We start from the raw sequence: 24,364 nt of genomic DNA on the forward strand, positions 1-24,364 counted from the left end.
TAAACTACTCTAATTGAAGTATGAAATTGTTGTTGAAATTCAAGCATATACAAGTTAAGTTTATGCATCTAGGCTTTTAAATCAATGTTTCTTTTCTTAGTGATTGTGTTTGTAAATCTGATAAACAAAAGAGCCAAGACAATAGTGTTGTAGAAATTGCTAGGCACTAGTTGGACAGTGGTATCTAGTCGGACAGTGGTGGAGTAGCGACTAGCGATTGATTGGCGTCTTGTTGTGATTTTTACAAGCAACTCTTTACTATCATTCTTTTTTGCAAAACCATTTTACCACTTAGTACATGAATCAACCCGAAACACATCAAAACAGTTAAAATAGGGCATATAGAACTCGCGTAATATTAGATCTATCTCTAGCTTTCCATGCGTTCGTTTGAACCTGAATAGGCTGAAACCGCCACTAATCTACACATAATGGGGTAATATTGTTTCCCTGTTTATTAGGTATGACCTCCGCTCGTTTATTTCTGTCGAACCACATAACAGACGAACTATCACAACATGTTGTAGTTACAGTTCATGGTTATAACTAGAGGTGGCAAATGGGTTGGGTTGGGTCGAACGAGTCATGGGTCAAAGCGAGTATGGGTCATAATGAGTTTGGGTCAAAACGGGTCAATTAAAAAAAGGTTGTTTTGGTTTCGGTCGAAATAGGTTAGGGTCGAACCGGGTTTTGAGTTTTTTTTTTTTTTTTCTGAACGAGAATAACGGCGGAAACATTTTAGTTTTTTTAGATTTTTCGGTTTTTATTTATATTTTAAGTTATTTTTTTTATTATTTTTTTTGAATTTTTTTTGAGGGGTTTTCTATTAAAATCAAAAACCCTCAAAAAAATATTCAAAAATAATAATAAAAAAATTATAACTCAAAATGTAAATCATAAACAAATAAATAAAAACACTAAAATGTTTCCTACGCTGTCCTCGTTCCATAAAAAAAACACCTAGAATCGAACCGAAACCGAAAGAATCGACGAAAATTAAACAAAGAAAAAAAAACCAAAACCGGACCACATCAATCGAAATCGGAAAAATCAATCAAAACGAAACTATAAGAATTCAGACCGAACAAAAAAAAAACTGAAAAAACGAACAAAAACGAGTTCGGAATCGACCAAAAAGAAACAAGAGAAACCAAAACTCAACACGTCATGGGTGAAAACTCATGTTGGCTTGAAACATGAACCGAACCCGTTCCAATCTGAAACCCGTTTCGTGCAAAAAGTTGTCTTGTACGAAAACCCGTTCTGATCCGAAACCTATCACATTTCCTTAGAACACTAACCCACATCGACCCATTTCTTTGAACTTGTCGACCCATTTTGACATGAAAATAAAAGAATGGAATTTCAAATGACTCATTTTGACCAATTTAGTTAAAACCTTTTACCCAAACCAACTCATTTAACTTTTAAATTAACTCAAATTGACTCATTTGAAAGAGTTTGGGTCAAGATTGCCACCCCTAGTTATAACTGTTAACAGTAGTAACCGAGATCCCATTTGTGCAAGACAGTTACTACCGACAACTCAGCTGCCTCCAAACACGCACGCTAACTCACAAGCCAATGTACAACACATATATACACTTTTTTACACATAACACTGACTATCACAATAGAAAACAACATAAACTCACCCAAAAAACAATACATTTCCCACAAAGGATTATTTAGTTTAAATCATTGACCAAATATAGAATAGACTTTTGTGTCTAACTGCGTTTGTTTGGTTTGAAACATTTACTCGTACAAATTAAGAGTTAAGGGACAATTTGGCGAGTGTCAGCGCCAACACCTTCACTCCGTTTGCTATATCTTCAGGCGAGGCGTACTCCTTTGGTTTATGACTGTAGCCTGCAAAATAAATAAACACATAAAATTCAAAAAAAAAAGAAAAAAAGAAAATGATGATATATTTATGGCTGGCTGTACCTTTATAACATGGAATAAATATCACTCCCATTGGTGCTTTTCTACATAAATAAATTTCAAACCACATTAATTAACTTAAAGGTTTATAAAACAATTAACGAAATTTTGTAGTAACAAACCTAGCCATAAAAAGAGAATCATGATAAGCTCTACTGATCATTTTTTTGTGAGACCCAAATCTCTAGCGGCGGATTCCATTGCTTTGATCACAGATTCATCGGAGAGGGCGGGCGGGTCCTGGTTCACAATTTTAAACTCCAAAAGCTCCACCCCTTGCCACTTCGATATGCACACAGCCGACTCATGGATCTTTTCAATAATCGTGTTTCTTCGTTTTTCATCAATGTCACGTGTGTCTGTAAGATAGATGTTCTTAACTTACATTTTTAACATAATACAAAACGTTAACAAGATATTATACCTATTTCAATGTGTGATTTGCGGGGGATGCCGTTGATTGCTCCCGGATGCACCTCCAGTATATCTTCAAAGACGCATGCATGCGATTTATTTATTATACAAAAACAGGCATCAAAACCCGTCGCGTATTGGTTAGGTGTGTTACACTAACAACACAACGTAAACGCCATTGGTACTTGTATAACTTATAACAATTTAAAACTATATGTATTCGGTTGGTAAAACCTGCTCGTTGTGGATGCAAGTCGTCACAAATATGGTCTATTAGTTAGGTTCGTGATGGTACCATTACTAAAGCCTACATTCGTGTATGTCCAAATAACAAAAATTAACATTTAAGAAAAAATAAATTAGAAAGTTGGTAAAACTCTCTCCTCGCGGCTACAAGTTGTCGTAAATTCGATTAGGTTTGCGACGGTACCGTAACTAAAGCCGTTTAAATTTCTGTTAACTTTAGATAAAATGACCAAACTACCCTTTTGAGGGATTGTGTGTGTAATTAACTCAAAACACTTTGTCAAACCTAACATTTTTGTGTAAGAAACAAAATACTCCATGTTGAAGTTGAAATTTAACGTCGTGCAAAATGCGACTTATAGTTCGGGTAGATACAGAGAAGAGTGTCGCCACATCCCGTGTAGTTTCACCTTTTAATTCTCCATTGACACTTTGTTGCAATAACATTTGGTAAATGCTTTGTCGTTGATCATTGGTCAAGTTTGGCTTTTTATGTGAGTTGGTTGGGTGTTCCATGTCTAGATGGAATAAACAAAATTTTTGAAAATGTGGAAGTTCTAAATGGAGTAGAAGGCAACATTATTTAAATACTCCATAATTGATTTCATGAAAAAGTGGAGGCAAAAATTGGCGCCACTTTTACAAATAATTCAATGAAAAATAGAGCAAAATAGTAGTGGATTTTTTAGTCAACGACGAAAAATGGTTTTTTTGTCATAATAACTTAAAGGACATTATTGTCATCTTATAGCTCATAAAACAAAATGATCAAACATTTTTTAATTTGTGTGTTTTAGGTTCATGACATTTAAAATGGGATGGATGGAGTAATTAAATACCTAATTTTAATATTAATATATGTGTGTAAAATAATGGTGGGCCCCTTATTTGACCCAAATAGTCCTTAGACCATGTGTAGTTATAATGCCCCTCACTCAGGTATTATAGGTCACGTTGCGTCCAGTCAGAGTTATGATTTTCTGCAAAAAGAAGGTGTAGTCATAATGTCTCACCTCTGGGCGTTATGCGACACGTGGCGTCTAGTCACGTTTACACTTTTTTGCACCCACCACCGGATCCAATTATTCCGGCCACCATGAAACCTACCGGATACAATTATTCCGGCCACCAGGGGTGTGCAAAGTGAGTAATCCGTCCCGACCCGACTGAAGACCGACCCGACCCGAGGACCGACCCAACTGAGAATAAAAAATCGACGCCTGAACCTATGGGAATTATCGGGTATCAGTCAACCAAACGGTTAATCGGTGCTTCGCATATACGACCGAACCCGACAGTTAATCTTCAATATTTGAATTAGTTATGTATGAATCAAGGCAATGATGGATTCAATTGCAAGTATCGATCCATAAACATAGTCTTCATCAGGTACATTTACCTTCAATCCTTCATGCAAGATTACAATTTTTTTTTTAATTTAAAGTATATGTTGAATGTTCTTCAAGATTCATCTTCTATGACTGATTAGAACAGTTTGATTTCTCAATTTTGGTGTTTAATTGATCAATATTGGCTTAACTTATTGTTAGATTCACTACACCCTCCAACTGTTTGATGAAATGTCTCAATGAACATTCGTTTAATTATTGTTGTTTCCTGAACTAATGAACTAATTCAGTAATTTTAACACATCCACAGTCAACAAAGTTATTATAAGACATTTGCAGCCACTGGTTAATCGACCTCGGTTAATCTACCTCGCGTTGACTAATTGTTATACGTCAACTAATTTTTAAACACAGCATGAAAACATAAATAATGTCATTAGACTTGGACTTAATCACTTAATTTTATAAAGAAGAACACTAATGAACTAATTCAGTAGTTTTAAGACATCCACAGTCAACAAAGTTATTATAAGACATTTGCAGCCACTGGTTAATCGACCTCGGTTAATCTGCCTCTCATTTGCAGCCACTGGTTAATCACTTGTATGTTTTTTTAGGGTTATGCAATTATGGGCCAGATTTTGAGTTGAATAAAATGCGGTGAGCCGTGCTCTATAATGCAATTTTTTTAGAAATATATATCAATATCGGTCTTCGGGTTTTTCCGGTCTTCATGGGCTAAAGACCCGACCCGACCCCGATTTGTTCAATATATGGAGGACCGATTTTATGAGCCTTTAATTCGGGTCGGGTCGGGATCGGGTTATTTCGGGTCGGTTGTTCGGGTTCTTTCGGGTCGGACCTAATTATGCACACCCCTACCGGCCACCATGAAAACCCACCACCGAAAAAATGGATTGATATAACTGAAATGATGATCGATATAATCAATACATCAACTAACCATCATTATTCATCATATCACCTTTCAACGCATCATCATCATCACTGATCATTATGGACGCCACTGATTCCACCATTGCCACCGCTCCTCCGATCATTATGAGCACTGAGCAGCCAAATATTAATATTATTACAAAATAAGCCGGAAACTATGGCTCCGGCTGCCGGAAACAACGACGGAGATGCCAATCGGACCACCGTATTCATCGCCACCAGCGTCGATACTCGTCTGGTTACCACAGTTTCCGGTTCTCACACTGTATCCGATTTCAAAAGTAATAATAATATTCTTATATACATATATCTCTAATAGTATTAATATTAATATACGTCGTCGTTTAATATGTTTGTTTTCACATTAGGTTTTTGAGCTTGAAGTAAAGTTTATATATTATTTATATACGATACTCGTCTGGTTACCCAATATCTTCAACCATACATTTTTTTTATTTTAGCTTATAGCACACTCAATCATCCATACTTCATCAAATCCCATTTTCACTTTGTACATTTAAAAAGGAATCATCAACTAAAATTTTGAAGAAAATAGTTTGCCCGCCAGGTGTTTGACAAAACGCCTCAATGAAATAATCTTTGTTTTTGGTGTTTTGAGGAGGGGAGGGCAACGGGTGGTTGCTCTCCTCCTTCCTCTTTGGTTCGGGTGTTCATTCCTCAAACTCAACTCGAGTTCTGTTTTATTATTATTTTTCTTGGTGTGGTACTTGGCTACCGGGGTGTTTTGTGGGTCGGGGGTGGTATGACCGGGGCTACTGAAGAGGTTGTTTGGCCGTGTCCGTTTAGAGGCTTCCACTGTTGCCCGGATGGATTACCGGGGTCCAAGGGGGTTCGATTGGCCGCACATATTAAGCGGCTTCATTTGTCATCGGATGACAAGAAAGAGACCTTACGGGAGGCGATCTCGACAAATTTGGATTTGTTTATTTCGGTTGGTGAGGCTTTAAAGGTCTCGCGTAGGTGGATGTGTGGAGCGTGTATGGAGTCACATGCTCTCCGTCGGGGGTGCCATCATGATGACGGGTCGGTCTGGTACAAGTGTGTCACGGGAGATGTGGAGGAATATATAGTGGGGATTGTGAAGCCACATGTTGGGAGGGAAGTTGTCGCAGTGGGAAGGGTGGAGGTGGATGTAGCTCTCCTTGAGCGTGTCTTCACTCTTCCTATTACGACTGTTAAAAACATTCCTCATAGTTGTCGTATGGCTTTTTCCCAAGCCTTAGTGGGTGCTCTGGGTAAGGTGGCGGCTATGCCAGAGTCTGTTGAGGCGTGGGTGAAACTGTTGTTGTTACCACGTTGCACCTTACGAGTTTTCAGACCTTCTAATCGTCAGCAACGCAGGTCTGGCAATAGAAAGTCTGAGCAATGCCGAATTATTCAACGGTCGCTATCCGCTTGGGGTGACCGTGACGGTTTCTTTGAGCTCCTTATATCGCTTTTTAACCAACCCCTAGGAGATGCCCCGGGTGGTGATGCGTTTGTACCCGAGTCTGACAACGCCGGGTTGGGCGCCAATGTTAAACAATGTTTGCGAAAAGTTGCGGACGGGCATTTTACTGCTGCGGTCAAGGTATTATGCTCTTCAGGGGTTGCACCTTTCGGTAAGGATACTTTGAACGCTTTGTTGTCTAAGCATCCCATCATGGCACCTCCGATTATGCCTGCTTCCTTGCTTTCTGAGTCTCCCCTTGTCGTGGACGTTGATAGTGTGCTTGGGTGCATTAAGTCTTTCCCTAAAGGGACTTCGTGTGGGCGGGACGGTTTGCGAGCCCAACACATTTTAGATGCGTTGTGCGGAGAGGGGTCTCCGATTGCGGATGTTTTACTCAAGGCTATCTCTGCGGTGGTTAATTTATTTTTGGGGGGAAGGTGTCTTAAGGTGTTGGCAGAGTTTGTTGCGTCTGCCCCACTTACGCCGTTGCTTAAACCGGACAATGGGATTAGACCTATTGCCGTTGGGGCCATTTGGAGGCGGTTGGTCTCTAAGGTGGCTATGAGGGGTGTCGGGAAGGAGATTGTTAAATACCTCGGTGACTTTCAATTTGGGGTGGGAGTCCCCAGTGGGGCAGAGGCCGTGCTTCAAAGCGCGAACAGGTTTCTAAATCAGTTTCATTCGGATGGGTCATTGGCTATGCTTACTGTTGATTTCTCCAATGCCTTCAACTTAGTAGATAGGACGACCCTTCTACATGAGGTTCGGAGTCGATGTCCTTCCATTTCTCTTTGGGTGGATTTTTTATATGGGCAGTCGGCTAGGTTATATGTGGGTGATACTTTCATTAAATCCACCACTGGGGTTCAACAGGGGGACCCTCTTGGGCCTCTCCTTTTTGCCTTAGCTTTGCACCCACTTGTTCACCAAATCAGAGATCGGTGCAAGCTTCTCTTTCATGCTTGGTACTTGGATGATGGCACGATTATCGGGGATACTAGAGAGGTAGCCAAAGCATTAGATATTATCAGGTCCGAGGGGCCTCGTTTGGGTCTTGAATTAAACGTTAAGAAAACAAAGTTATTTTGGCCAACATGCAATGGGGTGAAGGCACAGGAGGGGTTGTTCCCTTGCGGGATTGGAAGGCCGGTGCTTGGCGTGAAACTCCTTGGTGGTGCTGTAAGCCAGGATGCGGGGTTTATCAGCAGTTTGGCTATGAAAAGGGCATCTAGCGCTGTGGAACTGATGAGCTGTCTCCCAAGACTTCGGGATCCTCAATGCGAGCTTCTTTTGCTTCGCTCATGTATGGGAGTCGCCAAGCTTTTGTTCGGTTTGAGAACATGCCAACCTATGTATGTGGGGGAAGCTGTTTCTATATTTGACAATGGTCTTCGAAGGGCGATTGAGGACATCGTGGTTTGTGGAGGTCCGTTCTTTGGGGATCTCCAATGGAGGTTGGCGTCACTTCCGATCCGTTATGGGGGGTTGGGTCTCTGTTCGGCCGAGGATGTATCTACATATGCTTTTGTGGCTTCGAGAGCACAGTCGTGGTGTTTGCAAGACCATATTCTTCGGGGTTGTGATATTCATAGGTTGGACTCTGATTATGGGTGTGCGATGGATCGTTTACGTACTTCACTTCCAGATTTTGATCTTAGCGGGTTCTCTAATAAGGACACCGCCCCCCCTAAAGCCCAACATGTTGTGGCGAGTGCCTTATTTAGTGAAATCGTCAAGAGTTTAGAAGTGAAGTTTGATCTATCCCCTCGCCAAAAGGCAGTGTTTGAATGCCTTCGGGCTCCTCGGGCTCAGGATTTTCTAACGGCTATCCCCATTGAAGGATTAGGCCAACGTATGTCGGGTTTGGAGTATCGGGCTATCCTTAAGTACCGGTTAATGATCCCTATGTTCCCGACGGATGAACCTTGCCCAATTTGTCGCAAGGTCTGTTTGGATTCTTTTGGTGACCATGCGGTGCATTGCAAAGAATTGCCTGGCTTTAAATACAGACATGATCTGGTTAGGGATGTTCTGTGTGATGTTCTTAAACGGGCAGGGATTTCTGCTAAAAAGGAGGCCCCTGTTAACTTTCTCACGGATCCTATTGAAGGGAGGTCTACTTTACGACCAGCTGATATTCTTGTGTTCGGGTGGGCAAGGGGGAAACACGCTTGTGTGGATCTTACAGGAGTGTCTCCTCTTGTTGGGCTCAGGGACCGTGGGTTTGTTGTGGGTCAGGCTGCGTTGAAGGCTGAATCGGGCAAAGTTGTTAAACACGAGAAAGCTTGTTTAGATAATCAACATGTCTTTCTACCATTTGCCTTTGATACATTTGGTTTTCTGGATCCAGAGGCTGTGAAATTTTTTAGTAGGGTTCAGCGTGTCGTACACGGAACCTCTTCAGCTTCTAGGTCTCAAAGCTTCGTTTTTAGCAGGATTGGCTTTGCTGTTCAAAAGGGGGTTGCGGCGCAGCTTGTTGCCCGTTTGCCTGCCACTTTATTGTAATCGTTTTATAGTAAATTATATAAAACTTCGATTATTCCTATTCCTATTCCTATTCCTATTCTCGATGCCTCCCATCCGAAACCAATCGCCGAAACGAAAGAGGAACAATCTCCTGCCATTGCGGTTCTCTCCAAGGATCCTGAAATTATTCCGGCCACCATGAAAACCCACCACCGGATCCAATCATTCCGGCCACCATGAAACCCACCGGATCCATTATTCCGGCCACCATGAAAACCCACCACCGGATCCAATCATTCCGGCCACCATGAAACCCACCGGATCCATTATTCCAGCCACCATGAAAACCACGAGATCCATTATTCCCACCACCGGATCCATCATTCCTGCCACCAACGAAGAAGAATTTTTTTTTAAAATTTTTGTGCCTTCCATCGCGTTATCTACAAAACGCCGGAAAAAAAAATAAACCAAAACGCGGGGGGGGGGGGGGGATGTGCCCCCGGCGTTATAACCTAAAACGCCGGCCATAAAGCTCAACTACGCATGGTCTTAAAAAAACTCAAATAGTTCCTCAAAAGGATAATCTACCCAAACTAAACGGAAGTTAGCCTTAGACCCCAAATTTGTTACTTGAAAACGTTACATGTTAGTTACTTTGGCCAAACCGCAAGGGCCATTATATAAGAGAAGAAAGGGGTAACCAACTGTCCCAACGGCTAATGCCAACTCAGCAGCAGCCAGTCCCGCATCAAATCATTTCTGTTCCAAATCATTCCATTTAGTCATTATTTGATTTTCTATGAAAGTTATGTTTATTACCTTTGTGGCATTAAGACGGCGCCCGCATGTCCTCCGTTTCCTCCAAAATCAACTTTGATGCTTGCTGGTGCTGCAATAGCGCTCACAATACCGATAGAAATACCTTCGTTTTCCAAAATAGGACCTTGTTCTATGTGCAGCTCTACAAAGGCTGAATAGCATTTTTCATCTAAAAACACGTTGGAAAAATCCTTATCGTCTGCATAACCACATGGACTTGTTAACAAGATGTTTACGACATGGAGTTAAACATGTTTGGGTTTGGGTTATACAGGTTTCGTGTCGATTTGTTTTATGAACCGATTAAAATCGTGTCCAAACAGGTTAAAACCTGCCTAACCCGGTTAAAACCATTTAAGTATCTAATTATATAACCTTTTAAAATAATTAAATATATTAATATAAAATATATACTACAAACAAAAGTACAAAACCTAGCTTTTTGACATTTTGTTAGCTGCGTCGCAGAATTTATATTCTTATTGGGTCATGTCATGTTACAGAACAAGTTATGCTTCTCGTGTTAAACAGACCCGTGTCGTGTTACATGTTTATTATGCAGGCTGAACACGTTCGTGTTTGAGGAAATGACACGATTAGTTGATCGTGTCATGTTGGAATCGTGTACCTATGTTAATTGTGTCTGTGTCTGACCCGTTTAGATATGTTTTGCCAGCCCTAGTTGTCACAGTGAAATGGACATAGAGACCTACCTTCCCAAACAGCTGATTCCATATCATGTAGGCAGGTAAACATTATTACTTCCATGATCTTTTAGGTTTAAATCCAGATCTGTACATTAAAAAACGTAACAACTTAAAATAAGTAACAACCCAAATCAATACAAACTCAAATTTTTCAAAATGTATAATAATTTGTTACAAGTACCTCTTTAGTACATTTATGGCTTCAATTGCACCCAACACACCAACGACTCCGTCATATTTCCCAGAGCATCAATGTGAGATCCCGTTGAAACCGCAGGTGCATCCGGTTCACTTGCATACTATCAAAACTTAACTTTAGAAACTAAAATGACAGGCTCCACAAACTAAAGGTATACATACGAAACAAAAACACACCAGCGACCAAATATGTTGTCCTCCCTCACAGAAAGACCACCGGCGCCTCCCATCAAGTTTTTGATAAACCTGCAAAAATGACGACTTATGATTAAAAAAACATTTTCTTTCCAGAAACAGTATGCAAAGAGTATAACAATTACCTCATAATTATTATTGTTATTATCATGATTAAGTAAGTACATGCATACATACATACATTATACATACCTTGTTGCGACTACATCATTATGACTACACAAGATTCTTGTAAGGGAAGGAGGCGATGAATGGAGAAACTTGAGAGTTGATCAATCAACCATCCAAAGTAAGACATCAAACAAACATATCATATATATGACTCATGCTGCTGCTGCTTATTTGGTTATAAATTATCAACAGTACGTTGAACCTAAAATCCAATTTCAGGATAAGGTTTATAACTTTGTAGTAAAAATAATAATAATAATAATAATAATAATAATAATAATAATAATATCCAGCTATTGTGTGGACATTTTCAACATATAAGTAACTGATTGAACCAGAAATTGAAGCAAAATAATAATAATAATAATAATAATAATAATAATAATAATAAGCAACCTGTTTTTGAAGATTTAAAGAAGCGAAAATTCCCAAAATGGCTCATTCATAGAATGTGTTTCCAAGTATCACCACTAATTCAAGTTTCCAACTTTGTCCCTTTGTTATCTCGTCGCCGACGACATGATATCGAACACCGACGATGCGTTACTGAAACAAATAGGATAACGACACGTCGCCGGAATTTGTGTTGACGATGTGTTATGTTGCTAACGTAGGGTAGCGGTGATGCGTTATGTTGCTAACGTAGGGTAGCAGCGATGCGTTATCACTAACGCATCGTGGAACCCTTGTGTTGTCATAACAAGGAAGCAGCAACATAACGCATTGCCGCTACCCTACGTTAGCAACATAACACATCGTCAACCCTATGTTATACGTAACGTAGGGTAGCAGCGATGCGTTATGTTGCTAACGTAGGGTAGCAGCGATGCGTTATCCACTAACGCATCGTCGACGACCTATTCCGGCCACGTGTCGTTATCCTATTTGTTTCAGTAACGCATCGTTGGTGTACGCCATCATGTCGTCGGCGACGAGATAACAAAGGGACAAAGTTGGAAACTTGAATTATTAAGGATAATTTTGAAAACATATTCTTTAAATGGGCTATTAGGAATTTTCCCTTTAAAGAATCGACTGAAATGGATTGAAAATGGTGAGGAGAAGGGTTGGGGTATCCAGAGAAATCTTGCATTGTTTTCATTGTTTCATCATCTTCAACATTATTATTATTATTATTTTGTATGGAATTGCAGCCATTATTATTATTGTTGTTGCTGTTAATTTGATTTTGTTTGGGGGTTTATAATAAGAATAAGAATTATAAATACAGTGTTTAAGTGGGGTTGGCGGACTAAAGTATGTAGTTCCTTAAAAAAATATTTGTAATGTAATTTTTTGGTAAAAATCTTGATTGCCCCCTTAAAAACGGTAAACTTGTAACCTTAGTCAGACTAAGTGATTTGGAGAGAAAAAATAAACATTTATGCCATTTTTAATGACTATTGATACGTTTTTAACTTGTATGTGAACTTTAATTTGGTTTTATATTTTCATTGTCACCGGATTAACATGGTACAAATTGAAAAAAAATATTATATAGCAGCACTTATAAGATCCTTAGACATCCCCCCCCCCCTGAAAAAACTTCATGGTCCGCCACTGATCTTAAATGATTTTTAAGTTCAAGTTTGTGGCAATTTTATTAGTTAGGCATGCTAACCCACAAACACGATCAAATACATACATAAATAGGGTGTGTTGAGATTCTTGTTGGTTCGCCGAAAATACAGTCTCTCTTTTTCAGATAGATAATTTTTGGTAACTTCTCCCTAGAGAGGGAGTTGGGTTTTGAGGTGGCCCATAAGATTGTTGCTTTTTGCAAAGCCTAAAATCTATTTGGGCTTTGAGGTGGCCTTTATTTTTATTATTCACTAATGGGCCGGTTTGAAACGTGTGTAAACATTTTCACCAATAAGCTGTTTTTTTTTCCTTTTTTTACATAAACGATGAGTTTTTAAAGTAGAATAATGATTCCTCGACAAATCACAAAGTTTTATAATTTAATAGAAAATCAACCGAAAGCTGATATGGTAAACAAGTGAGGGTGAAATATGTATCAACATAGATAATTAATTTATTATGACGAGGTCATTTATAAAGTTTTTTTTATTCCAATCAGGTTATTAAAGTGTGTAAAAGTTTAAATATTTTACCTGGTTAGCTAGAAGAGCGAAAGAGGCTAAAAGGAAGAGAGAGGGTGGAGGTTGTGTTGAATTCCGGACGGATTTTGTGATAAGGGAGGATGAGATAGGAAAAGAGGTGGACAACAGATATGCGTTGTGAATGCTTTAAGGACATATCCAATATTATGTCCGTAAAACCCGTCCACAAATTTGAAATCGATGAAACAAAAATCTACCTTTATAAGCTAAACCAAAACAAAAAGAAGCAAATATTACAAGCAACCCATACCCAGCTAAAAAACGAAATACTAATGATAGATGCAACCACTAAACATGGTTATTGTGGTTGTACAAAGAATTTGAGTAATTTTGTAAAATTGAACACTTTAAAAAACTCCATTCAATATCCTTTTTTGCATTGAACATAAGAAACAAAAAATAATAACAATAATGAGGTGTTTCGAAACTACAACTCTCTTTGCGTTCTCTAAGCGATAATGAAAGTGGATAACAATGAAAATGGGTGTTTTATCACACTGCTTCGCACTTAGCAAGTGAAGATTCAAGTTGTGCTAGCATCACAACCCAAAGTACTTTTTTTTAAAGGCCGAATATATATAATAAAAACCAAGACTGGAACCTCCTAATCAGTAGCTAAGAGCCAAAAAAACGTAAAAAGAAAGATAAAAATGTTGTAGAATAGAAACTCCTTTTATTTTGTATGTGCTTTTCTATTCTTGCCTACATAAAACTGAAAGCTAAGTCTCTCATAAAGAATCATGAGCAGGAAAGGTAGAAACAGTCTTTAGTCAGAAGAATGGCTAATAACATATTAGCCTTTTTATATTAAAATAAAAAGTAAAGAAGTCATTTTATATGGCTATGTAAAATAGTAGTAGTTTGTTAAATAGTATGCATAGAGATTCTTTATTTATTTAAATAGATAGATGATTGACGTTTGCAATCTATCAACGGTAATCCAAGTTAAAAAGATGGGGGTACCTTTACATTTTTTATTTGCTATTTACCTAAGGCTGAGGGGTGGGGGGGTTCTACTGGGGGCTTTAGTGGGGGCTCCAACCAATAATATTATGACGTGTGGCAGAGAGAGAAACTGGATAAGGAGGTTGTTGGAGCCCCCGTTGGAGCCCTGGCCCCTGGTGTGGAGGGGCTCCAACAGGGGCTCCAGCGAAATTTTTTTTTTAATTTTTTTATAAATATATTCAAACAACGTATTATTAAAAAAACTCATAAATTATTAAAAAAACACACATTAATAGAAAAAACACATTAATATCTAAAATTCAAATTACAAAAAAAAACATACTAAAAATTAAACAAACGATAATACTTAATAATAACACTAATCTAATACAAGATCATCGGGTCGCCTCGCCCACAAATATTCAACCAACTCATGTCGAAGATTCCCGTGTATCTCACGGCTCTTGATATTTGCAATGTTATGAAGTCTTTGTTGATCACTGATTGTGGACGGTTGTGGCGGAATGTCACCTTGGTAGTTTTGGCAGATAGCTTTGCCCTCGTCTTCTAACGTCATGTTGTGTAGGATCAGACACGTGTAGACGACGTCCGTTATCCTCTCCCGAGTCCAATAACGTATCGGGTTCGCCAGTACATAATATTGTTTTTTCAGAGCTCCAAAAGCTCTTTCAATATCTTTTCTAGCAGACTCTTGCTTCTTCGTCAAATACTTCCGTTTGTCGGCGATTGGATCTGTAAAAGCTTGAACTAACAAAGCCCATTCGTTGTAAATACCATCGACCAGATAGTACCCGTACTTGAAGAGTTCTCCATTTGCAACAAAAGATTGAGGTGGTTCAACCCCGTCGATAAGGTCGTTGATCAAATGTGACTGATCGATAACATTAAGGTCGTTAGTTGACCCAACAACACCAAAAAAAGCATGCCAAAACCAAAGATCCTGTGACACCCCGCCTCAAGTATAAGGGTCGGCCCTTCATGATCACCACGGTGGAACTGACCTCGCCAGGCCGTTTGACACATAGCCCATCCAACATGCGTACAATCGATGCTACCTAGCATCCTAGGAAAACCATGTTTTTCTGCGTGCACCTCGTATATGCGTTGGATGTCATACATTGTAGGTTTACGCAGATATCTCCGAGAGTAAATCGATATGACTCATACGTATATAAAATAATCTATAAACATATAATATATATTACAAAATGTAATAAATATTTAATAAAAACTAAAATTAATGTTTTTTACATTGGCAGAAAAAATGAAGGGATTCGCGTGCAACCCTTTTCGACATCTGTAAATACTCATCTAAAGCGTCCGACGAGATGCCGTACGCTAATTGACGGATAGCAGCCGTGCATTTTTGAAGAGGGGTAAAACCGGGGAGACCCCTAGCATCCTCCCTTTGTTGAAAAAAGGGATACCGTGCCTCTAAATCACTTGCTATACGCATGAACAATTGTCTGCTCATTCGGAAATGAGTTCGAAAATCCGACTCCTCGTATACCGGTTGAGGGCTAAAATAATGTCTAATCAAAGTATCGTTAGCACCCGATCGATCACGATCACGAGGTGGTGCTCTAATTCTCGGGACTCGAGGTTGATGGGCTTGATTTTGCAAGAGATCCACCACGGTTGCGGTCAAAACTCCCCCTACATGAAGAAGCAAATCATCCTCTTCGGAGGAGTCGGAATCAGACGAGTACCACGACATTTTTTTTTTAAAAAAAGTTGAGAAGATGAATTGATTTTTGGTGAAGGTTTGAAGTTGTGGTATAAAAATGGGATGAAATGGGGTATTATATAGGAAAAAATAATTTTTTTTAATTAAATAAGAGCCCAACGGCTCTTTTCCATTACCAAGACACCTTTATCTCTCTCTTCTGCCGCTAACCCCATCACGCCTGCATGTTTTTTCGCGCTAGCGCCCCCGCTAGCGCCCCGGTGGTGTGGTGTTAGCGCCTGGGGGCGCGAGCGGAGGGGCTCTAGCGCCCCCGTTGAAGCCCCACACCCCTCAGCCTAATAATATAAAACATTACCTCGTAACCAAATACTAGGTACCAAAAACAATAATTTATTTAGTGGGCCAGAAAAAAATGATAAATTATAATCTTAAAACGTACCAAAAAGTGAAGTTTTACTTATTTTAAGCCGGTCCTTTTCTATGCTCTCTTTAGTATAATTATAATATATTGAACACAACCAGCTTTTAAAATAATTTAATAATTTTAAAACCTAAACTTTAATTTGGTCAGAGCAATGGAAATGTCTCTCACGTGGCACCGTGAGAGGGCTTTTGGCGCCGTGAGGGCGTGAAACACCACCCCTTCCTCTGTGAAGGGGGCACGACCATACCATTGTCACTTCTTTCACGGCATTGTTGAAGGGGGCCCACTTAATTTCAAACGGCTATATAGCCATTGGAGGCTATATAATTAAAAAGTAGTTTTTTTTATCTATAAATACCCCACTATTTTATACAAAAAAGATACCAAACTCACACATTTCTCTCTACTTTTTATAAACTTTCTCAACTTTTATAAAAAAAATTTTCATGGATCCCAACATGCCTCGTCTAACTCCGGAGTAATACGCGTTGTGGCTCTCCCAATATTTCGGTCATATTCCCGCACCAAACGCCAACACACAACAACAAAGTATTCCCCAACCACCTCTATTCCAAAACATCCCAACCCAAACTCAAACCCCGCCGGTCAATTTTGGGGACCCGGATTCAGTTCCGGAAACCCAACCACATGTGGCGGATAATGAAATACCCGAAACCGCCCAACGCAAGAAATCCGTACGTCGTAAAACTCACAAGAAGCAAACGCCGATGACCGAGGCGGCTCGATCGATTCAAAAGTGGTCGGTGCAGGAAGAGCTTGCTTTGGCGCAGGCGTGGGTTGACGTCTCCGAGCATCCGATCGTTGGTATTTATTTTAAATAGTTTTAAAATGTTTATATGTGTATTTTTTTTAAAAATGTTTATTTTTTTTTACTTTCTTATTAATAGGTAACGAACAAACTATCGATGATTTATGGGATCGGGTCGAGGTGAAGTTTTTTGAAGCTATGGGAAAGGGTCCCGACTACCGAAAGAGGGATAAAATCATGGGGAAATGGACTCACATCAACAAGAAGGTGAACAAGTACATCGGCGTGTACGAGGAGTGTGCCAGAAACGCAAAAAGTGGCACGAGCGACGTCGATCTTCATAAGAAAGTGGTCGCTCGCTACCAAGACGATGGCCACACCGGAAATATCCCTTTGGAGTTATGGGAGGTTTTGACCGCCTCTCCGAAGTGGCAGCAACTACGATTAGACGAGAGGGCGTCGGGGTCAAACAAACGATCCTCGACCGACGCCGACATTGACGCCCGTCCCGGCGCATCCGACGAAAGGTTTAGGACTCATGTAAACCTAGACGACTTGGCCGACGAGGACCACATTCAGCGCCCGATTGGAAGGAAGAAAGCAAAATCCACTGCTTCGGGGTCTGCGTCGGGGTCTGCTTCCGGAGCCGAGGAAGTTGGCAAACTAATGGTTGAACAGATGCGAGTGTTCAACCTTAGGGAGGATGAGAGGGGGAGGCGGAGGATCGAGAAGGAGGAGATGGAGATCATGGCTGTCGACCTTGACACGTTAACGGGCTTCAAAAGGAGGTGGTATGAGAAAAAAACAAAAGGAGATAGTCGAGAAAAACGAGTGGGTTTAGGAGTTTTTTTTAACAAGTAATGTAGGTTTTTTAATAAGTAATGTAGTTTTTATTTTATGCACTTTTTTATTTAGTTTATTTTTATTTATTTAATGTAGCTCTTAATGTGTTATTTCAAAAAATTTAATTTTATAAAAATATTAAAAAAATTAATATAATAATGGTTTCACCCTTTATTTCACACAATCCATTTACAGTGAAATATGTGCATGTGAAATGAGTACATGAAAACTAACGTGACGCATACATGACCGAAAGAGGGTGTTTCACCCACCCATTTCAATTGCTCTAATAAACATTTAGATCTCATTCTCACGTTAGTGTGTGAAACAAAGGTAACAAAATGCAAATGTTTGGTCAAAAATGAAATAACCTGCCAGTCAACCTTTAGCCAAGAAACAAAAAAAAATGTTTTAACATTAAATAATTTATTATTATTTATTTATGATATAGCAGCAACAGCTGTACTTCGTGTTCGACAACACACTATTGGCTCATTCTAGAGACCACCACAACACAAGATAGATAATCTAAATCTAAATCTAAATCTAAATCTAAATCTAACTTTCTTTCTATATTCCAAATACTACTGCTCTCCCTTATCGTACGCCTCTCTGCCCTTCCCTGCTAAACGTACACCCCACTCACACTCTCTTCTAAAAAACCATCATCACCTATACATTCTTCAAACTTGTACCTAGACTGCTACTCTATGCTCCTATTATCACCTTTGCTCTGTACATCTATACCTGTACCTGGTTTAATATAGCAGCTTTCAAATATTTGAATCTTTACCTTTTTTGCTTACTTACAGATCTAGGGTTTTCATGCAAATTGTTATTATTATTATTTGGGTTTGATTTAACCAAAGTTTTGAACATGGCGAACCGATGGTGGGCTGGGAATGTGGGCCAGACTGCTGGGATTCATTTAAGGCATACGCCAGTGCTGGAGGATGAGAAGACGGCGTTGGATATCACCGGAAATGGTGCAAACCCTAACGATGAAGAAGATGAAGAGTTTGGTGAACAAGAGCATAATAATAATAATATTGTGGGAGGGGTTTCTTTGGAGGGTCCCGATCCTACGAGCTCGGGTGGGGGCAGGCGGCCTCGTGGAAGGCCGCCCGGCTCGAAAAACAAGCCGAAGCCCCCGATTGTGATAACTAAGGAGAACCCTAATGCTCTCCGGAGCCATGTGTTGGAAATCACTAGTGGGAGTGATGTTTCCGAATGTATCGCCACGTTCGCTCAGCGCCGACACCGTGGGGTGTCGGTGCTGAGTGGAACGGGGATTGTTACTAATGTGACACTCCGTCAGCCCGCGGCCCCAGACGGGGTTTTGAGTTTGCAAGGACGGTTTGAAATACTGTCCTTGTCTGGGGCGTTTCTCCCGCCCCCGTCCCCGCCTGGGGCCACTGGGCTGACGGTGTATTTAGCTGGGGGTCAAGGGCAGGTGGTGGGTGGATTGGTGGTTGGGCAATTAGTCGCGTCTGGGCCGGTGATGGTTATTGCGGCCACGTTTACTAACGCGACTTACGAGAGGCTGCCGTTGGAGGACGAAGAGGAAGGGGGTGAAATGCAAATTCAGCAAAATTCAGGGGTGAATGCTGGAACTAGTCCCCAATCTGGAGGGGGTGCTCCTCAAGGGGAAAACATTCCATCTTCTTCAATGCCAGTTTACAATCAGCCCCCTAAACTATTGCCAAATGGTCAAATGCATCAGGACATGTTTTGGGCGACTCCACCGCGGTCATCACCGTCTAATTTCTAGCTTATTTTCAATGCAAGTGCAAGATGGTCTCTTTTGTAGAAGAATAGAGGTAGTTTGCTAGAAAGGTAGAATCTTTCATATTTTGGTTAATGATAGTTTGATCATTAGGATTATCACTTTCTTATGTTGTAATTTGACTCACTCTTATGTATTTTGGGGCTTAGTTTGATGGTTTATGAAGCTAGTTTTACTTAATTTCTATCGCCTTCTTTGTGTTTTATGTTAAAATTTTGACCCATGGAGACTGCCATGTGAATGTGAGAAGGTTGAAAACCTTGAAAACTTCATTTGGTCAAAAGGTTCACTTATTCGAAAGGTTTAGTTATTCAAAGTGTATTCTAAGCTAAGACTAGTTTAGTAAATGTTTTGAGCTAAGCTCACAAGATTACATGTGTAACCTTACGAATTTACTTATCTAGTTTACATGTTTAATCCAGTTAACAAATTTTTTTCTATTGTTTTGTATGTCAGAAAGTAATTATGGATTCACATAATACATATCTATTGTGTGTGATATGGCATGGTTACATATTTTAATCCCGCTAAGTACAAACTTTTATTGTTTATTATGTCACATATATATAATATTAAATTAAATTTGTTTAAAAGTGGTTTCTTGAGTTCTCGTAGTTAATGGAATTCGTTTAGAATCATTCCAATACTATGAGACTGGTGAGCCTATTTAAGTTCGATAAATAAATATGAGGGTCAAGCATATATTATAAAAAAATATTAATTAATACAAAATATACTAATAAAATAATGTAAACGAAAATAAATTCGTATAATAATGGTATAAAAGTAGAACGATAAAATGACTTATGAGTATTGAGTAAGGCTGAGGGGTGTGGGGGGCGCGAGAGGGGGCGTGAGTGGGGGCGCCAGCCAATAATATTGTGACGTATGGCAGAGAGAGAAACTTGATAAGATGGGTGTTGGTAGTGGTGATAGCGCCCCGGGCCATGGTGTGGAGGGGCGCGAGAGGGGGCGCGAGCGGTTTATTTTTTTATTTTTTTATAAATGTATTAAAAAAACGTATTATTAAAAAAACAAGAAATTATTTAAAAAAACACACATTAATTTGAAGGTTAACACTTTTTTGGTTTAATTAATATTTACTGTATGTCAAGATTAGAAATTAGTATTTACTATATGTAAAAAAAAAAAGAAAATACAGTATGTTAAGATTATAGATGACAATATATTATAATACTGAAATTTTAAAATAGATCAGGGACCAGTTTTGCCATACCCCTTAACTATTTGAAACAAATTACATCTTTCACATGTGCCTTCGTCATCTCCGGCCCTCTAATATTCCGGCGCACATGAAGTTTTCCGGCGTGTTTTTTATTAAATTAAGAGCCAACGGCTCATTTTACAAATCCAACAGCTCTTTCACCATTCCCCAAGTCCCCTCACGCTCACCAGCTCCCGCTACCCTGCTTGCGCCTGCCTCGTTTTCCGCTCTCGCGCCCCTCTCGCGCCCCTCTCGCGCCTCGGTGGTGTGGTGCTCGCGCCCCGGGGCGCGAGCGTATGGCCTCTTGCGCCCTTCCTAGCGCTCCACACCCCTCAGCCTAACAATGGTAGATTAAATTAAGTTAGAAAGGTTAGGAGGGTTCAATCATATTTCACCAGGTATATATTTTGCTTTGGTTTGAAGAATCGTCCACTTGCAGACGGTGACGATACTATTATAATATAATAAATTTGGATGTTGATAAAGTTGCCTTGTGAGTTGTGAATTGGTGACCACGTCCCCAACGCCCTGTCCACTAGCCGAAAAATACATTGACAAATATATTTTGTTGGTGTTTGGCTGGCTACTAAATGATTGTAATTGAGTATTTATAAAAGAAAATTATCAAATTATTTTGTAAACGTTTTTTCAAAACCATTGGGAAAGACAAGTTTTTCGTCAAATCCGTCTTTGCCGATGGGCTTCGTTTGAGATAATTAAAACCAACCACGCGTTCCAAACATGTTGGCTCGGACAACTTTTGAACTAAACATGTCGTTTTAAAATCCGTAAAAGACAAGGTTTGCACCAAACCAACTCTCCACCATTTCTCTTTAAGCTCCTTTGGTGACACCGTTTTTTCCGACCTCATGTAACTTCCGGCGAACACCATAATACATTGGGAAATTTCCAAACTAGGAATTTTTTACCATGGTTTTCTAGAATTAGCCTAAGACCAAACAAAATACCTAAACTAGCCAATAATTCATGTCGGATATGACGGAAACCATTTATGATCTGACAGAATTTTACCCTATCCCGACAAGCCATGTGGCATACTATTCCGTCGGATCCGACGGTTTACGGTTTGTTCGACGGATTAATGAAAAAAAAACGTCGTAATAAAAAACAGTCTGATCTGATGGTTTAGTTCATGCTTCCGTCAGATCTGACTGTTTAATTTGTCCGACGAACCTTGCTTTTCAATTCGGGGGGTTTTTGATTTTCAGTTCAAGAGAGAAACTAAACACTATGGTTGTGTTCTCCTCGAAAACTAAGTGACTAACACTGTTGATTTGCTTGATTTGATGGAGTAACAAGAAATATGGAGATGGATGTTGGTTATGGAGATTTAGCGTTTAAGAGGTAGAAGGTGAAGAATTCTGTCGAACCAGCTAAAATTCCGCGGGATCTGACGGAAGTTTACGAAATTCCGCCGGATCTATTAATACGTTGACGAAGGTCCACAATTTTGTCGAATTAGAAACAGTTTCCGTCGGATCCGGCGTAAAATTTTTGGATATTTAGGGTATTTTGTTTGGTCTTGGGCTATTTATGGAAAATTATGGTAAAAAAATGGCTAGTTTGGTAATTCTCTCTAAAACATTGAGTATGGTGCTACTGAATTTGTGGTTACATTTGTTTCAACCAGTCTAATTACGTCAGATCCGTATAAAACGTTGAGAGTACGTCCTGGTGCGTATGAATCTGAGTTTAAATAGTGCCGGAAAAAATGGTGTCGCCGAAAGTTGCAGGTGATTGAAAAACTTTGTGTCGCGGGAGGAGCTTGAAGAGAAATGGTGGAGAAGTTGTGGGTGTTGAGGGAGAGAAGTTTTCACAAGACAGATTTGGTGCAAACATTGCTTAAGAGATTTAAAAAACGAAGGGTTTGGTACAAAACTTGTCTGCGCTAACATATTTGGAACATCTGACTAGTTTTGATTGGCTCAAACAATACCCGTCGATGAAGTCGAATTTGATTGAAAACTTATCCTTTTCAATGTTTTGGATAAACATTTATGAAATATTTCAAAATTTAGGTTATTTAGGACTTCCCTATCTAAAAATTGACGGGTAATACCCAAAATATTCATTTTAAAGAGAGAGATTCCTAAAATAGTCCATTTGAATAGAGAGATTCTCAAAATAGTCCATGTGAACTTATCTCTAACGTGACATTGGTAATCGTGACGTGAGATTTGTTAACCACTCATATTCTGACACGTGTAAAGGTAACGTGAAAGTTACTCCCAATCTGTCTGCGCCGATAGTTTTCTAGCCAAAATATTTTTCTGAAAAACCATGGTTTTCGAATTAAAGTTACTAGCCCCGTGAGTTTTTAAAGCTATCGATTTCCACGTTTTTTTGAAATTCATCGCCTCCGACGCATTTCAGGTGAATTTCATCCTTTTTTGCATAAAAAGAATAGTTGTCAGAAAAGATAGATTTTTATACAAAGTATTTAAATTCGACGGTTTTTAGATGAAAATTATTTTTTTTTTGCATAAAAATAATAGTTGTCAAAAAATGGTAAATTTTGATATGAAACTTGTGTTTTTTTACATTGGAATTAGAGTTGTTAGATTCGATAAGTTTTGATATGAAACTAATCTTTTTCGTTGAGTTTTGATATGAAACTAATCTTCTTCGATGGTTTTAATATGTAGGTTATCTTTTTCGGGAGGCCCACGTTGTTAGATCTAATGAGTTTTGAAGTGAAACTAAACTTTTTCTTGAGAAATGGGCCCATGTGTCAGATCCGACAACTTTTGAACGATATAGGTCTTCTTCCCAACCCATGACAGTATGTTGCCATCATAAAACGAACCGACGAACCCGGAACCCATATCAACAACTTCAATCCTATCACCTCTCTTAAATTTCATTATTTTACAATATATTTTTGTTGAAATGGAAGAACCTGTTTCATAATATAACAAGGTTATACACATTATCCGGATTTATAAAACTTTAATGAAAATCAACGGAGGAGATAAAATTCAGAGATAAATTATCGTTTTTTGAAATTTTTTGCAAATTTATCGTTTTTTTAACTTTTTTGAAAATCATGACATAACTAACTTCACTACAATGGTATCTTTTTTTTTTCAAAGTTTCACGTAGAAGACAGAATTCACCTGAAATGCGTCAGAGGCGATATATTTAAAAAAAACGCAAATTTCGTCTTTTTTGAAAACTCACGGGGCCGATAACTTTAATTCGAAAACCATGGTTTTTCAGGAAAAAAAATTTTGGCTAAAAAACTATCGGCGCAGACAGATTTGGGAGTAACTTTCACCATTACCTTTACATGTGTCAGAATATGAGTGGTTAACAAATCTCACGTCACGATTACCAATGTCACATTAAAGATATGTTTGTATGGACTATTTTGAGAATCACTCTCTTTAAATGAGCTATTTTGAGAATCTCCCTTTCAAAAGGACAATTTTGGGAATTACCCCAAAAATTGGCTATTTAGATTATCTGTCACTTGACGATGATCATTTAAATACTAGCTCGTACTCAAAAGCCTTAGGTTTTATATGTGTCGAAGTATTTGAACAATTGATATTTGGTTAGAATCAATAAAAAAGTATTATAAATTTCATTATTA

General features: G+C 39.1%; 1 protein-coding gene and 2 pseudogenes across 1 annotated transcript; 2 read left to right on the plus strand and 1 right to left on the minus strand.

The window, feature by feature from the left end:
- Positions 1-1,771: 1,771 nt before the first annotated feature.
- LOC143581385 (ureidoglycolate hydrolase-like) lies at positions 1,772-15,916 on the minus strand (annotated as a pseudogene).
- Positions 15,917-16,853: 937 nt separating this feature from the next.
- Positions 16,854-17,755, plus strand: LOC143581394 (glutathione S-transferase T3-like). Its single transcript, XM_077064197.1, has 2 exons — positions 16,854-16,950; positions 17,034-17,755. Exons 1-2 carry the CDS (start codon positions 16,854-16,856, stop codon positions 17,753-17,755), a joined length of 819 nt encoding a protein of 272 aa, XP_076920312.1.
- Positions 17,756-18,144: 389 nt separating this feature from the next.
- On the plus strand, positions 18,145-19,703 carry LOC143582283 (AT-hook motif nuclear-localized protein 20 pseudogene; annotated as a pseudogene).
- The last annotated feature ends 4,661 nt before the right edge of the window (positions 19,704-24,364 follow it).

This window comes from Bidens hawaiensis, unplaced genomic scaffold (genome assembly GCF_021521415.1).
Source record: "Bidens hawaiensis isolate Kalapana, Puna unplaced genomic scaffold, B.hawaiensis_p1.1 tig00001511_1, whole genome shotgun sequence".
NCBI lineage: Eukaryota > Viridiplantae > Streptophyta > Magnoliopsida > Asterales > Asteraceae > Bidens > Bidens hawaiensis.

Excerpts from the sequence above, each read along its gene's own strand:
- LOC143581394 (XM_077064197.1), top strand. The coding sequence starts at position 16,854 with ATGACCGAGGCGGCTCGATCGATTCAAAAGTGGTCGGTGCAGGAAGAG. Across the intron at positions 16,951-17,033 it reads CTCCGAGCATCCGATCGTTG|GTAACGAACAAACTATCGAT; the intron begins GTATTTATTTTA and ends TCTTATTAATAG.